At 43.0% G+C, this 16028-nt stretch overlaps 1 protein-coding gene across 3 annotated transcripts in view; it reads right to left on the minus strand.

Moving 5' to 3' along the window:
* The window catches only part of WWOX (WW domain containing oxidoreductase), an 804193-nt gene that overhangs the window by 135978 nt on the left and 652187 nt on the right, over window positions 1–16028 (minus strand). Inside the window, exon 9 of one of the 3 annotated variants that reach the window (XM_058440467.1) lies at window positions 896–3957. The exons of the other annotated variants lie outside the window; for them this stretch is intronic. Within the exon in view, the coding sequence (XP_058296450.1) occupies window positions 3946–3957 (12 nt within the window). The 3' untranslated portion in view covers window positions 896–3945. Of the gene's footprint in view, window positions 1–895; window positions 3958–16028 lie in introns of those variants that run through there. 3 annotated transcript variants of the gene reach the window in all.

Raw genomic sequence — 16028 nt, forward strand, 5'->3', positions numbered from 1 at the left:
AATACATTTATATAAATACATGTATTTATATAAATAAATACATTTATATGAATAAATACATTTATATAAATACATGTATTTATATAAATGTAATAAATGTATATGTATACATGTAATTTATATACATGTAATACATGTATATAAATACAATGTATTTATATAAATAAATACAAATGTTTTTATATACATCTTTCAAAACACACCACCTGCTTTAATACAGCACTTTTAGAAGAATTAACTGGGTTAAATGGTTAAACCCCAACTACCTGTAAAATTTAGCTGTCTCAACAAGCTCCTGCAGGCAGGGTGCTAGATGGTATTTGTCAGGCAAACACATCACACCACAAATGATGAGGCAAGAGGTACAGAAGCAACAGACAGTGTCTTACGTACATTTGCCAAAGCACAGCTCCCTCTAAATGGTGGTCATGCTGGGGTGCTGGGGTAGATGCTAAGAAAGTAACAATGGGTCGGGCGCGGTGGCTCACGCTTGTAATCCCAGCACTTTGGGAGGCCGAGGCGGGCGGATCACCAGGTCAGGAGATCGAGACCATCCTGCCTAACGTGGTGAAACCCCGTCTCTACTAAAAATACAAAAAAGTAGCCGGGCGTGGTGGCGGGCGCCTGTAGTTCCAGCTACTTGGAGAGGCTGAGGCAGGAGAATGGCGTGAACCCGGGAGGCGGAGCTTGCAGTGAGCCGAGATTGCGTAACTGCACTCCAGCTTGGGCGACACAGCGAGACTCCGTCTCCAGAAAAAAAAAAAAAAAAAAAAAGAAAGAAAGTAACAATTAACTCGTTTTCTTACCTAATGCTGAACAGTCAATGGTTTTGACTCTTTGAATGGGCAGTTATCCACTGTTGTGTAACAAATTATCCCAAAACTAAGTGGGCTGAAACAATAATAAACTTTTATTATCTCGCACAAGAATTTCTGTGGAGCAGAAACTGGGGAGGAGCTTAGCTCGGTGATTCTAGATAGGGGCTCAAATAAAGTTCCAGTCAAGATTGCAGCGAAGGCTGCAGTCACCTCAAGGCTTAACTAGGGCTGCAGAATCAACTTCGAAGGTGGTTCACTCACATGGCTGTTGGTAGGAGGCTCAGTTCTTCTACATGGGAACGCTTGAGTATCCTCCCAATATGGCAGCTGGCTTTTCCTAGAGTCAGTGATCCACATTAGTAAGGCAGAAGCCTCAATATTTTTATGGTCTAGCCTCATAAGTCACATACACTGATGTCTGCAAGATCCTATCGATTACACAGGTCAGTAGTATTAGGTGTCTGAGAAGACTACGCTGAGACATGGCTACCAAGAACTGAGAAGCACCGGCGGCCACATTCCCCAACTTATGTCTGATTCTTTGTCCACCACCTTAAAATTAGATATGGTAGTTGCTTAATTGTAGTTTAATGGAAGAATGAATGAATAAACAGGGTGAGACAAAGAAGTGTAAAAATGCTAGAATTTACCCAATCAGTACATAGTGTCAGTAACCAATGAAACTCTCATAGGAATATCAATAAAGCATTCTCAGAACACTAAAAATAATGCCTTCTTCCAACTTTTCTCTTATGTTTTTCAGTGTGTTCAGGCTAAAGTCCATCTCCTCAAGGGTCTAAGGTGAACTATTGCCTAATGAATCTCTTTTTGGAATCCGAGACTGAGGGAGCTTCAGAGCTTCCTGAATAATGTTTAAGAGCCCTCTAGAGTTCTGTCCTTTCTCAACTGCCTTCACTCTAGCTCCCAAAGCTGCTCATTTTATTGATTTTTTTTTTTTTTTTTTGGTTTCAAATCCACATTAGATAAACCAAGTTTTGACAGTGAACAAAACTGTCTGTCAACATGACATCTACTTTTGCCATTTTAAGCAACAGGGCCAGCTGGAAAGGGAGAAAAAGCATATGTGTCAAAGATCCCTATTAGCCAGAGGCAGTGCATACAAGAAATTCAAGTCTCTAGGATCCCTGTTCGTGCTTTATGTACTCTTTCCTCCCCTTTTCCATCATTCTTCCCTTTTTCAAATAAAACACCGAAGATGGGGTGAATTCTGAGCCTTCTCATGCCTCAGAGTTCATACATGAGGCCTTCTCTCCAAGAGACTTGGTCATACAATTAAAAAGCCACCATTTCTTACAGGCTTCTGACTTGCTAGAAAACCGTCTCCTTGGCATGTGCTTTTCTCCTCATTGAGTCCTGAAAAAAATCCTATGAAGTTACAATAATTATTGGTACGACTGGTACATAGAGGAGGAGAAAAATCTGGGATGGTCACTTGTAGACCCAAAGCTATTAAATGGTGAAAGTGGGACTGGAACCAGGTATGTTTTGGTAATTATCCCCATGCCCCTTTTCAGGAATAATATTCGGCATATTTAATAGCGGGTACTGAACAACTGGAATGGGTATTTGTCACATGGCCCTGGTGCAAGGTCCTGAGGCTTCCTCTCCCCAACCAAGGCAGGTGATATTCCTCCAGGTGATGAATCACCCAGGAATCCCAGTGGGTGTGTGGCACTGAGAGGCTTCAGGCAGGACTATTTACTAAACAATGTACAACTATTTGATATTACAACACCAGGATACAGCCACTCTGGCAGGTACTGACTCAAGAACATCTTCGCTCTTCCCTCATCATCACGAAGCCTTAAATTAATCAGTATAACAAGATTCCGTCATCCCAACATGTAAGATCACGGTCCAGGGGAAAAGCAACACGGCCTGCTTTACCTGGACCAGGAGTCCTGGGCCACCCACTGCATTTTCTATATTGCCCTCTCCAAATGTATAAGACGTTCTCCAATTCCTGGAATTAAATCCTTCAAAGAAGGGAGTCTCCTTTTTCCGGTGTTTTTTTTGTTGTTGTTTTTTTGATAAAACTTTTTTTTTTTTTACTTTCACGTTAAGTTCTGGGATACATGTGCAGAACATGCAGGCTTGTTACATAGGTGTACATGTGCCATGGTGGTTTGCTGCACCTATCAACCTGTCATCTAGGTTTTAAGCCCCGCATGCATTAGGTATTTGTCCTAATGCTCTCCCTCCCCTTTCCCCCTACCCCCACACAGGCCCCGGCATGTGATGCTTCCCACTCCTGTTGTCCACGTGTTCTCATTGTTCCACTCTTGTGTATCTTTAATAGTATAAATGGCTGGCTCTTCGTGAACAGCATTCTCTTCCCTGGGCATGGGAATACCACCCCTGCAGACAATGGACAGTGCAGGACACAGCACAGACTGTAAGTTATCACCCACCGGCTGAGTTAGTACAGCTCCCAGGCCTAACCGTGCAGATCTATAAGTAGAGGCCTCAGAGGTCATCTCATCCACATTGCCAAACTCAGCAACTCTGGTGATGGAGAAGATGTCTTTTTTCTTATTTCAAGAAAACCAAATAAACGCACTGTGTAACCAAAGCCGTGCATTTATTTGTGTCAAGGCTGTACTTGCTAACTAAAATGCCCAGTTTCCATGCTTTTTTATATAATTAAAACATCCAAAGGCTGCAACTGGTTGATATATAAGAAAATGAATTTTTCTTTAATAAATACCATTTGTTTGGAGAGAAAAACAAAAACAAACAACCTTAAGAGCAGGAAATCCAGGAAGGCAAGGAAAAGAAAGCGGTAGATACTTAGAGAACATTGCTTTCAAATCCAGTGCCAACCTCTTCAAAACCCCGATATACAAATTCATAATGACCTAGTCATTCATTCATTCACCAGTTCAGTAATAAGACACAGGTACATACTAACTTGCACACTGACCTTAGGCTATCTGAAATCAGCCTGAACGCCTTCTTCCTCAAACTCACTGAGTGCTCATCAATGGCCCTTACGGAAGAAGGAAGCAAGAATGTCAGGAGGAGAAGTGAGGCTTCCTGAACTCCATCCCCAGCGAGTGAAGACCGTGAAGACAGAGAAGATCAGCATCCCCAGCGACGAAGTTCTCTAGAGAAAGAGCTGCCACAGAGGAAAAGAGAAATGCCTGGCTGAATCCATTTATAATCACAATCTAATAATACTTAGCAATGCCCAATGGGATAAGCCTAAAGAAAATTATGAGAGTAATTATAAGAGTTCACATTAATGATAATTTAATAATCATTCTCTTTGGCGTATCTCTCTTCTTGAGTTGGATAAATTGGATTGTGTTAGACAGAATTCCCCTGTTTCTGCCACTTAAAAGCCATGTGGCCTTGGAATAGCCTCTTCAATTCTATGCTTCCTTTAGTTTTTTTTTTTTTTTTTTTTTGAGATAAGGTCTTGCCCTGTCACCCAGGCTTGAGTGCAATGGTGTGATCTTGGCTCACTGCAGCCTTGACCTCCCAGGCTCAAGCAATCCTCCCACCTCAGCCTCCTGAGTAGCTGGGACTACAGGTGTATACCACAATGCCCAGCTAATTTCTGTTTATGTTTTGTAGAGACGGGATTTCACGATGTTAGCCAGGCTGGTCTCAAACTCCTGGGCTCAAACAAACCATCTGCCTTGACCTCCCAATGTGATGGGATTACAGGCGTGAGCCACTACACCTGGGCAAGTTTTATTTAAGAAGGCTATAATGCAGTAAAACTCTGCAGTAGTACTTGCTGCAACAAAGACAATTGAGAAGCATCTTGAGACACAAGGTGACTGGTCTTCCCAACCCCAATACTCTTCTTGCTCATTGTCTCTGTACCTGGACGATGAAATGAAAGTTGCCTAAGACATTCTTTCTTTTTTCTTTTCTTTTTTTTTTGACACGGAGTCTTACTCTGTCACTCAGGCTGGAGTCTGTCACCCAGGCTGGAGGGCAGTGGCACGATCTTGGCTCACTGCAAGCTCCACCTCCCGGGTTCATACCATTATCCCGCCTCAGCCTCCAGAGTAGCTGGGATTACAGGCACCTGCCCCCACGCCCAGCTAATTTTGTTTTTGTATTTTTAGTAGAGACGGGGTTTCACCATGTTAGCCAGGATGGTCTCAATCTCCTGAGCTCAGGTGATCCACCCGCCTCGGCCTCCCAAAGTGCTGGGATTATAGGCGTGAGCCACTGTGCCCAGCCCTAAGAGATTACTGAAATCACTGCCTCTATCCTGGAAGAACCAGGCAGACAAAGGGCCTAGAATTATCCCCAATGATATTTAAGCTGGAGTATGCGGTTGCTGCTGGTGGCACCAAGCCAAGAAGGGACCAGGACAGATTTGGATCAGGAAGCCTGACTCTTGGAATTCCTGGCCAGCTAGGTAAGGTGGCTCGCCAGTCCATTTAAGTAATTAAGTGATTAAATTTATTGGACACCACTTATTTCATAAAGTTGTGGTGAAGATTAAAGAAGATAGGGCACATAAACTCATTAGCACAAAGCAGGGCTCCATAAATGCTAAACCATTATCACGGGAAAACAGAAGACAAATGTTTGTCTTATATAATTTTATCATGATTTGAAAGTGAGTTTAAAAATCTGCTGAACCTGTTAGCTAAATCATATTAGAAAGAATATTCTTGGCCGGGCATGGTGGCTCACGCCTGTAAGCCTGTAATCTCAGCACTTTCAGAAGCCTGAGGTCAGGAGTTAGAGACTAGCCTGGCCAACAGGGCGAAATCCCGTGTCTACTAAAAATACAAAAATTAGCCAGGTGTGGTGGTGTGTGCCTGTAATTCCAGCTACTCAGGAGGCTGAGGCAGGAGAATCGCTTGAACCCTGGAGGCATAGGTTGCAGTGAGCTGAGATCGCACCACTGTACTCCAGCCTGTGCAACAGAGTGTGAGACTCCATCAAAAACAAAAACGAAAGAAAGAATATCTTTGTTTTAACCTGATAGTCTCTAACACTGACAGACAAAATATTAAAGAACATTTACCAATATTTCAAGTCACTCAACTACTCAAAGGTGTATTTTCAGTATGCGTCCAAGTGAATCACTCAAAAGCAGGCATTGCACAAGAGATATTTCTTTTATGCATTGAGACAACTGATTGGTAAAACTTGGTCTTTGTTTTAAATAATCAATGTTAGAATTTATGTTCACTTCTGTGAGTGAATTTTGTGTCCTCTCTCTCCTCATCTTCTTCCTTCTTTTTTAAAGAAAAATGCCAATTCTCTTCAGAAGCATTGTGGCAGCCAACTTCCACGTGCACGGAACAGAAGCAAGTCACGGTTGCGTTATTTATTTTCATCTGAGTGACCACTCTGCCTCCAGTCTTACTCTAAAATGGGAATTAATTTCTTTCTTACCGTCCCTCCCACCTTCCTTTCTTTTTCTAGAATTTCCTTTCTCTTCCTTTTCTCTCTCTTTCCCCCCCTCCCTCCTTCTTCCCTTCCTCCTTCCTTCCTTCTTTCATCACAACATGTCTACATGTTGGTAAGGAACTGGATCTACAAATTTTTTAACTCTGCACAAATGGCTTTCTTGAAGTATTGTTTAATATCAAACTCTATTTTTGTATCTACATAAATATAAGGCATGCACGACTGATAGAAGAATGTTTTATTTTTAGTAAACTGTTTTAAAATACTGTATCACCTTGTCTTTTTATATGAGTTTTGGGTCTTTACATGTATATTTATATACAAACATATGCATATATATATATATATATATATAAAATCTGATAAATTCTTAAAATTATGTTGCAGGACGGAGGTGTGTTACTATACATCTGTTTCTTTTTTTTGGTTGAAAACTCTTTGCTTTTGACTCCCAGGAAACCCAGCTAAATTTAATGCTAGATGTCAGAAACAATTCATAAAGTTTCCTGGTATATTTATCCCATATTTTATTCTAACTAATTTCTGATATGTAGTTCAAAACATAAAATAAATACATCTGTCTTCTATATGTACTGTACCATTCCCTTTTGAGTCAAATTCTTTTCGGAAGTAGGAATGGTTTTCAACTGTTTGAAACAGCACTCTTCTCTTTTCTCTGCAACCTTGTCCTTATGAAAAATAAATTGGAGATTTCTCAAAGATCTACAAATAGAATTACCATTTGACCTAGCAATCTTATTAGTGGGTATACATTCAAAGGAAAATAAATGACTCTACTAAAAAGACACCTGCACTCACGTTCTTGGCAGCACTACCCACAAGAGCAAAGAGATGGAATCAACCTAAGTGCCCATCAACGGTGGATTGGTTAAAGAAAACGTGGTACGTACGCACCACGAAATACTACACAGCCATAAAAAAAAGAAAATCATGTTCTTTGCAGCAACATGGATACAGCTTGAGGCCATTACCCTAAGCGAATAAATGAAGAAACAGAAAACCAAATACCATACGTTCTTACAAGTGGGAGCTCAACACTGGGTACACATGGGCATGAAGACAGAACAACAGACTCTGGGGACTTCAGAAGGGGGGAAGAGGGAGGGAAGGAGAAAAGGATTGAAAAACTACCTATTGGGTACTATGTTTACTATTTGGGTGATGGGTTCAATTGAAGCCCAAATCTCAGCATCTTGCAAGATATCCATGTAACAGACCTACATATGTACCCCCCAAAACTGAAACAAAAAACAAAAAATAAAATAAGTCCCAGTTTACTTACACATGAAAAATAAATGAAACAGCCCCGTTCTTTCTTTCCTTTTTCTAAGCCAACTCGTACTTCCTGATCCTAATGGGAATCTTTTTTGGGTTCACAACCAGGAGTCCTGGTCCCATTCTTACAGACCACAGGAGGGGCAGGACAGCTATGAAATTCTGTGCCTCTCATTTCTGTCCTGCAGAGAAACTGAGGCTCTGAATAGGAGTTGAATGGAGATCACCCACCAGCTGACCTGGGCAGTGGGTTTTCCTTCCTGTTTTTGAATAAGGCAGCAGCTGAACTGTACAAACACCTCTACTTTCACAGAGGTGTTGCTCACTATTTTGTTTTTATTTCTCTTCTTCCTTGATTTTAAGGTGTGAGAAAGACTTTCAGCAATGCCTTCCATATGCTGTCTTATTTTATTTCTCCTATTTTTCCCTGATAGAGCCTATCTACTGCTGAACGACAAAAAGGCATTGTTGTAAGGAGCTCACAGTCACTGCCAAAAAGCATCTGATTTGTAAACAGTGCAAGACTTTTAAAAGTCTACTCTCTGGCCTTCTATTTTGAGGACCCTCAAAGTGAAGAAAGTCAAACTTGGTATTAAATAACCACCCAGGATGTGGTTGTCAGCTTGAGGTGTTAAGAGGAACAGTTTATAAAAAGCCTGGTTAAATATAGGAAGTACAGTTGCATTTCAGGTAACTCGAGATTTGAACATTCAATACGGCTTTAACGGAGGCAATCTATTTGGCCCATTTTCACAGATATATATTAAATGACACCTATTTTGAGGTCTATAATTTTTCCTCCTTAACTAGACCAGAAAACACTTCCTCCACCCTACTTCATGCTCCCTTATCCTCCAAATGTACATCCTCCACTTTTTTTCCACACTGAAATACATCCTTAAACTAGTTTGCATACCACTAGTGTAAAACAACAACTGTAACAACAACAAAACATTAGATGTTTCATTATGATTTCATATTCTGTCACCAGAACCCGAAACCTCAGTTGGACTATTTTGGGTCTCTCTCTTTCTCTCTTTTAAACTATTATTAAAATGGTAATTTTAATGCAAAAGGCTGTATTGAATTTTTAAACATTGTTTTGTTTTGAATTTCAGCTGTCTTGAAAGTCCATTTTTTTCCCCTTTCCTCTCTGCAGGGCAGAGGATTGAACTTCTCTCATGCTGTTTCCTCATTTGTAAAACGAGGGATGTACCTATGATGTAGGTGGTTAAACAGTAGTCTGCGTGTGATGTATGGCACACAGGTCAACCCACGGCAGTGCATGTTGCATCTGCGTACCCATGCAGACAGCCCTTGGTCACGGAGGGCTATGCCACCATAGCCTCGGTCCACCCATCCCTAAGCACTAAAACACATCCAGACCATGTGATGAGCAATTGATAATTTTAGAATACACTTGGCTAACTTCTCTGATCCCACTGCTACAAATAAACCTTGCAGTCGTTGGTTTTGTTCAGGTTCGAATTTCACCACGGCCCTAGAGGCATAAAGATGAATTATTTGAATGCAAGGAGAAATAAGAGACCATGTGTCAGGCTGCTTTGCAAATCAATTCACCTCCCCCGCAAAGATGCTCCTTCCTACTTAAGATAGACGGCTTTACAAGGATTTGGGCAGCATCTGTGTTTGCCGTGTCAGAGGGCAAGACGCATGCAGATGTAATATCACCGAGCAGTGTAATCTGAGTGTGCATGAAAAATAACTGCAGAGGGAATGAGGGAACCCTTTGCCGTGGGCCCTGACAGCACCTCAAATAAGCACTTTACCTAATCTCCCTTGTTGATTCCTATCTGCGCCCAGTGACTTCATGCAGCTGCCATCTGCTAACTAGTTAGGGCATGTTGATCGCGGACGTATTGTAATCAGAGCTGAGGTCTCCAATGGTAAAGCAGGCTTGCTGCCAAGATGGGGCAAGACCCTAGTAAGAATGGCAGAAAGGAGCCGAAAGGTGAACTTTACAGCCAGCATGGCTGGATTAAGCTTCGATTTTATTTAACTCTGTATCCCCAGGGCTTGGCGTGGAACAACGCCCAGTAAATACTGCAGATAGAAATGAGCGAAAGACTTTCCATAAAGAGTAAAGCACTTCCACCACTGGGTAACAGTAATTATTTGCATAGAGTCTTTTGAGCTATTTTATAGTAGATTAAAATGTTTATTTGTGGTGAGCTATTTGTGGTAGACAAGGTTCATTCATTCGTTCATCAGATATGTAATGAGTGGACACTGCCCTAGCTTTGGTGCCTGTTCAGCTTTGTAGCTCAGGAGTTCAGCAATTACACAGGGTACAATGGATAAATGTGAGACAGAGGAGTGGAGGGTCAGGTCTGGGAGAGAAACAGCAGAGTCTGTGAAAAAACTAACAGACAGGGGACACTTGTGCAGATCCCAAGTGCTCTGGCCAAGTTCAATACCCTTCGGCGCAGATGGACTTGGAGTTTCTTAGGCTGGTATGCAAGAGGACCACTATGAAGCATGGTTATTTTGGCTGCAGGATGCTGAGTCTTATAAAAACTGAGGCATTCAAGAGCATGCCCCTCCACTGACAGGTGGAAAAACTGAAGCAGAGAGCAGAATTATAGTTTATCCTTGATCATGCAGCAGCTTGGAGACAGAGGTAGGACTAAACTCTGGTATGTCGAGCAATCAACGCTCTGCCAAGCTGCAGCATCTCCTCTGTAGGCTGGATAAGCTCATGGGCTGACGCTCTAGGGAAGAAGAGGCAGACAGTAACCGAGGAAACAATTGTACACATATTCAGAGAGTGGTAAGTGCTCAACAGAAAAGAAGCAGAGTGGGTGACAAGAGGCAGGGTTTGAATTCAACTCCACCATTTGCTAGCTAAGTAACTCAGCTTGCCAAGGCTCTCTTAGCCTCAGTTTCCTCATCTGAACACTACGAAGGCTCATCGTAACGCCTGTCTCCTAGGGTTGTTGGGAGATGCTAAGAACACTGGCATATAATGAGCACTTCATAAATGATGGGTATTTTTATTTTATTATTGTTACTTAGGTAGGGTGGTCACAGTAGGCCTCTGAGAAAGTGATACTTAAACTGTGTTAGAAAGATAAGAAATTAGACAGGTGTGGTGGCAGATGCCTGTAGTCTCAGCTATTTGGGAGGCTGAGGCTAGAGAATTGCTTGAACCCAGTGGGAGGCGGAGGTTCCAACGAGCCGAGATCACGCCACTGCACTACAGCCTGGATGACAAGAGTGAGACTCCATTTCAAAAAAAAAAAAAAAAGAAGGGTAAGTAAGTGCCCGCCACCACTCTTCCCAGGCAAAAGAAACAATATGTACAAAGGCCTTAATGCACATATAGGCTCTGTGAGTCCCAGGAAAAGAAAGAAGACTAGAGTGGTTGCAGGACATTAGGAGAACATTGGGCAAAGCTACTTGAGGTAAGAAATAAACTCTGAGAGGCAGGCAGGAGTTCAGCTCTTCAGGATACGCAGACCCTTGAAAAGAGTGTGAATTTTTATTCTAAATGGAATAGGAAGCCACTAGGGATGGGGAGTGGTGTATTCATCAGCTACTGCCAAAATACTGCTACATAACAAACAACCTCAAAATTTCAATGGTTCACAAGATCAAATATTTATTTTCCTCACTCACTAGCCTATAGCTTGGTTGAGGTTGGTCTGACATTGACTGGGTTTGCTGAACACGGCTCCAAGGTGTAAGTCAGATTCAGGTCTGTTTCATCTATCTCATTCTGCAGCCCAAGCTGAAGAGGAGGCATTGACTATGGGAAAAATTAAAGAGTACAAACCCAATCATGCAAGCACACCTCAAGACTCTGCTCACATCATGTTGACTAATATCCTATGAGAAAAAAAAAAAAAACAAAAACTACAAGGCCAAGAGCCAAAAATCCAGGAGCAAGAAAGTCCATTTCACTCCTCATGAGGCCATGGCAAGGGTGCTGATATCTAGTATTACTACAACGGACTTTAGCAGGGCTAAAGTACTGGAGTGTACTGGCATGATCATGGCTTACTGCAGCCTTAAACTCCTGGGCTCAGGTGATCCTCCTGCCTCAGCCTCTCAAGTAGCTGAGACTACAGGCATGCACCATCATTCCCAGCTAATTTTTAAATTTTTTGTACAGGCAATGTCTTGCTATATTGCCAAGACTGGTCTTGAACGCCTGGCCTCAAGCAATCCTACTGCCTTGGCCTCCCAATGCACTAGAAATACAGGTGTGAGCCACCATGCTCAGCCTTGCTGTACTTTAGATCCAACTACATCAGCTTTCTGCTGACCCTGCTTTCACAAGTACCCAAACCACCCATGGGTCATCATATCAAAACGATGTCCTTGGACAAATCACATGCTGGTTTGCACCATCTTAGCTCTGGCTTTCCTGAGCATTTTGGCTTTCTCAGAGTAGTCCCTCCTACACCTCTCCTTGTGGATGGAGACAGATTATGGCCCTTCCCAGTAGCCTTCTGAGACTTCGTGCAGGGTTCCAGTTCATAGCAGCTAGAGTCAGCGCTGGAAGGAGCAGCAGGAGTGTTTTCCTTGGCAGGTTTCTGGCATGCACACGTTCCTAGTATTAAAATACAATGTGCTTTTTCCAAACTAGATGATCTACACCAACCATTACATTTTATCTGTAAACTAGCCCTCTACCCACCCACCCTAAACTCTGGTCTTGGACCTATTTGGGCGGGAGGTGGGGGGGAAGAGGAGGAAGAGGGAGGAGGAGAAAGAGGAGGAAAAGAAGAAGAAATCTATGAGGGGGTGTGGCAGTGAGGGGGTGGATGTCTATGAAAATTTATGTTTTGAAAAACAGCTGTAAAATGTTTAATGTTTCAATGAACGTTTTATGTTTACCATAAAAAAAATCCTCCATCCAAGAAGGGCTTTAAAATGTTACATTTCGAAACAGATCCACAGAAAGAAGCAAAAAAAAAAAAGAAGCATTTCCACAAACCCCTCTCTATGGAGTGACCCCCAAATGCTAAACATTAAAATAGGGTCCTTCTGACCTAGGTCAGTGTTGAGGAAGAAAAGAGTAACAGCCATGACACAGGGAGAGGCCAGCAACAAGAATGAAAAATATGTTCATTTTCTTCAAAGCTAAGTACCCATGGCAGAAAGCCTTGGAAATTCAGGCTTTTGAAGGGAGAGGTGGAGGAAGGCGGGGAAGCTGCCCAGCTCAGCCAAAAGCTTGCTGAAAGATTCAATTGTAATCAATCAGTCCACCAACAGGAAGAACTAACCAAGTGCCTTAATACTGAGTTCTTCCAGGAAAGATCCTGGCTGAAGGGATGCTGGTTTTGACAGACAGAGGCATGTTCATATTCAAACTCCACTCTAAACTAGTGTTCGCTCCTATAGTCAGTTTTTTAACCTCTTGGGATCTCCATTTCTTCATCAATAAAATGCAGTGGCAGGCATCACTGGCCAACACTGAATAAATGGTATGTGCTGGGGAGCAGGGACTGGGGAAGCCAGGAGTCGGGATGAAGTCAGGTTAGCGCAGCCTGAATCAGGTAGGGAAATTAAGACTTGACAAAGGAGGAAATAGAAAACGTTGAAGCTTGGAGGAAAATTGGAGTGTTGCTCTTCTTTGCTTAACTAATGACTTTAGTGAAGTCACCATGTGGGTCTTCAGGCCAAGAAACCAGTTTTACTTTTTAATCTCCTTTGTAATTAATATTTTCCACACTGTTTTCAGGTAATAGAAATGCAGTGCGGGCCGGTAATGGAAATACACAGTGGCTCACGTCTGTAATCCCAGCACTTTGGGAGGCCGAGGCAGGTGGACCACTTAAGGTCAGGAGTTCGAGACTAGCCTGGCCAACATGGTGAAACCCCATCTCTACTAAAAATATAAAAATTAGCCAGGCATGGTGGCAGGTGCCTGTAATCCCAGCTACTCGGGAGGCTGAGGCAAGAGAATCACTTGAACCCGGGAGGCGGATGTTGCAATGAGCCAAGATCGTGCCACTGCATTCCAGCCTGAGTAAGAGAGAGAGACTCCGTTTCAAAAAAAAAAAAAGCAGCGTGGACCATGGGCCCTTCCTAATCTGGTCCCTTCAAGCGTCTTCTGCATATAATGATCATGCAGTTACTCTAAATAAGCAAACAAATAAAAAGCAAACGTCACATGTACCTTCTCAGGCACACCTTGCAGTTACAGCCTATGTGTTTTTAAAGTCCTGTGCCTTCAGCTTACTATGTCCTTCCTTAAGCCCTGTCTTTTCACAAACTCTTACTCAGCTCTGAAAACTTAGTTCAAATACCACCTTCATGGACCTGCTGATCTGTGTCGAATGCCTGTTTACTGTGTTCTGACAGCACATGCTGCTGTGGTGTACCCCAATATTCTTCACACCACATCCAGACATTCCTTATGTTACTGGAGGAGGGTGTCCAAGTTCTTGGCGTTTTGAATAAAGAATTGGACAAAACGCACAAACAAAGCAGGAAGGAATGAAACAACAAAATTAGAGATTTAGTGAAAATGAAAGTACACTCCGAACGGTGGGAGCAGCCCAAGCATAGAGGCTCAAGAGCCTGGTTAAAGAATTTTCTGGAGTTTAAATACCCTCTAGAGGTCTCCCATTGGCCACTTGGTGTACACTTCATGCAAACGAAGTAATGGCCCACAATCAGTCAGATTGGTTGTGGAAAGAAGTTACACTCCTGTGCAAATGTCTGATTGGTTGTGAAAAGCAACCAATCAGAGGCTGAAGCAAAGTTACAAAGTTACGCTCCTATGCAAATGGCCAATTGGTCATGGAAAGCAACCAATCAGGGGTACTTTCAATTTTCCATCTGCCACTCAGAAAAGTGGGGACAGGTAGCAGAGGGAGTAGCCTCTGGTCCTTTTATACCTTAGGTGTGGAAAGTTGGGGTTTTCCTTTTGATCAATTCTACAAAGTCAGCGTGAATCAGCCTTAGGTTCCCTTTCTCCAGACCCTATTCTCCTGCCTCATTTACTTTTCTAATTTCTTCTCTAAATGACCCTTCTTGAGGGTAGACACAAAATCTTTGTCATCTCACGGCATAGTACAAAATACAGCATGAAACAGATCCATGGGAAGACTGTGTTTGAGAATCAACGAGTCAAGAAACAAATGACAGCAAACACCGTCTTCTTTCTAGATTGGCAAATGAGGGAATACCGGCCTCTGAGGTGCACACAGGGTCACTGCAGCTCTTCTCATCTCCTCACTGTCACCTCGCACTCAGAGAAATAAGATGGGTTTTGCTCTCCAGTGCAGAAAGAGTGGCCTCCTCTGCCAGCCTGAACCTTGCCTGGGAACTGATATCAATCAGGGAGTGACTTGTCTGCCTTTCCAACAGCTGCAGCACACAGAGAAAGACACGCAAGTGTCTCCTCCAAGGAAAGAGACGGATGTTTCCTTCGGGGGCTGACAGGGTTCATTTCCTGTTCATGAGCACGGCAGACACCTACCTCCCGGCTGCAGTAAGGGTTTGGACTGTATGTGGGGAGTTGGGGTACCGTGCTTGGGAGACATTAAAGAGGCCCCTCTTACTCTCCCACAAGCCAGGGCCTTCTCCTTCCTCTTTTTGGGAGGCGCAGGAAGTGGCCCTTTCCTTGACCGGACCCTACACTGGGAAGACCCCGGCTCTGACCATGAGACTCGCAGTGGCTGTTCACTGGACAATTTCAAGTGAATTCCCGCAAAGTTTCGCAAGCACATCAGATACAAAAGAATTGATGGATGGAAACTCACACGATAAACCAAAGTGAAAACAAAACTGTGTCGCCCAACCCCATGTGAACTGAAACCACAGGGCAGAATGCTCTGACTCCGCAGACATAAACAGTTTTAGCCCCGAGTGAGTCACCAGCGCAGCCAGGGCAATGCTGCAGAGAGATTTCTCGTGATGTGCTGGGGATCGCTGTGCGTTCCTTTCCCTAGAAACTGATTGTCATTTGAGTCAGAGGAAAGAACATTTATAGGGCACCTAGTACATACCAGAGGCTCTGGTCCACACTGTAGATAAACACTTCCGACCTGTTTTCACAGTAACCTGCAAAGGTGCTATTATCTCCATTTGCACATGAAGACACAGAAGCCAGGACGTTTAAACACTTAACCTGAGCCAGAGCTAGAAGCGGGGCTCTGTCCTGTTGCTGCGCTTCACCAGAGGGCACCCTGAAGCCCTGATGGGTCACGAGTCTGCGTTTTCCCTGTCCTGAGTGGTCTCCAAACCCCCTTGATCATGGACCATTATCATTAAAAATAACTTTTGAGCATACTCACCCCTAGTATTTGTACATTGATTTATCGACAAAGGATGTACAAAGTACTACATGTAATATTACAAAACATTGCAAGGAATAGACATTTAAACGGGTTGAGATAAAAGATACAGGTAAACAGGGGCTACTATGTTTTTTATCCATATCCTAGTGGTGAGGTCATAGGGTTGCCAGGTTGAAACTATAGATAGATATCGTAGGGGGTGGGAAGAGAGGATTTACATGAGCATCTT

The sequence above is a fragment of the Hylobates moloch genome, unplaced genomic scaffold, assembly GCF_009828535.3.
Source record: "Hylobates moloch isolate HMO894 unplaced genomic scaffold, HMol_V3 SCAFFOLD_6, whole genome shotgun sequence".
Lineage (NCBI taxonomy): Eukaryota > Metazoa > Chordata > Mammalia > Primates > Hylobatidae > Hylobates > Hylobates moloch.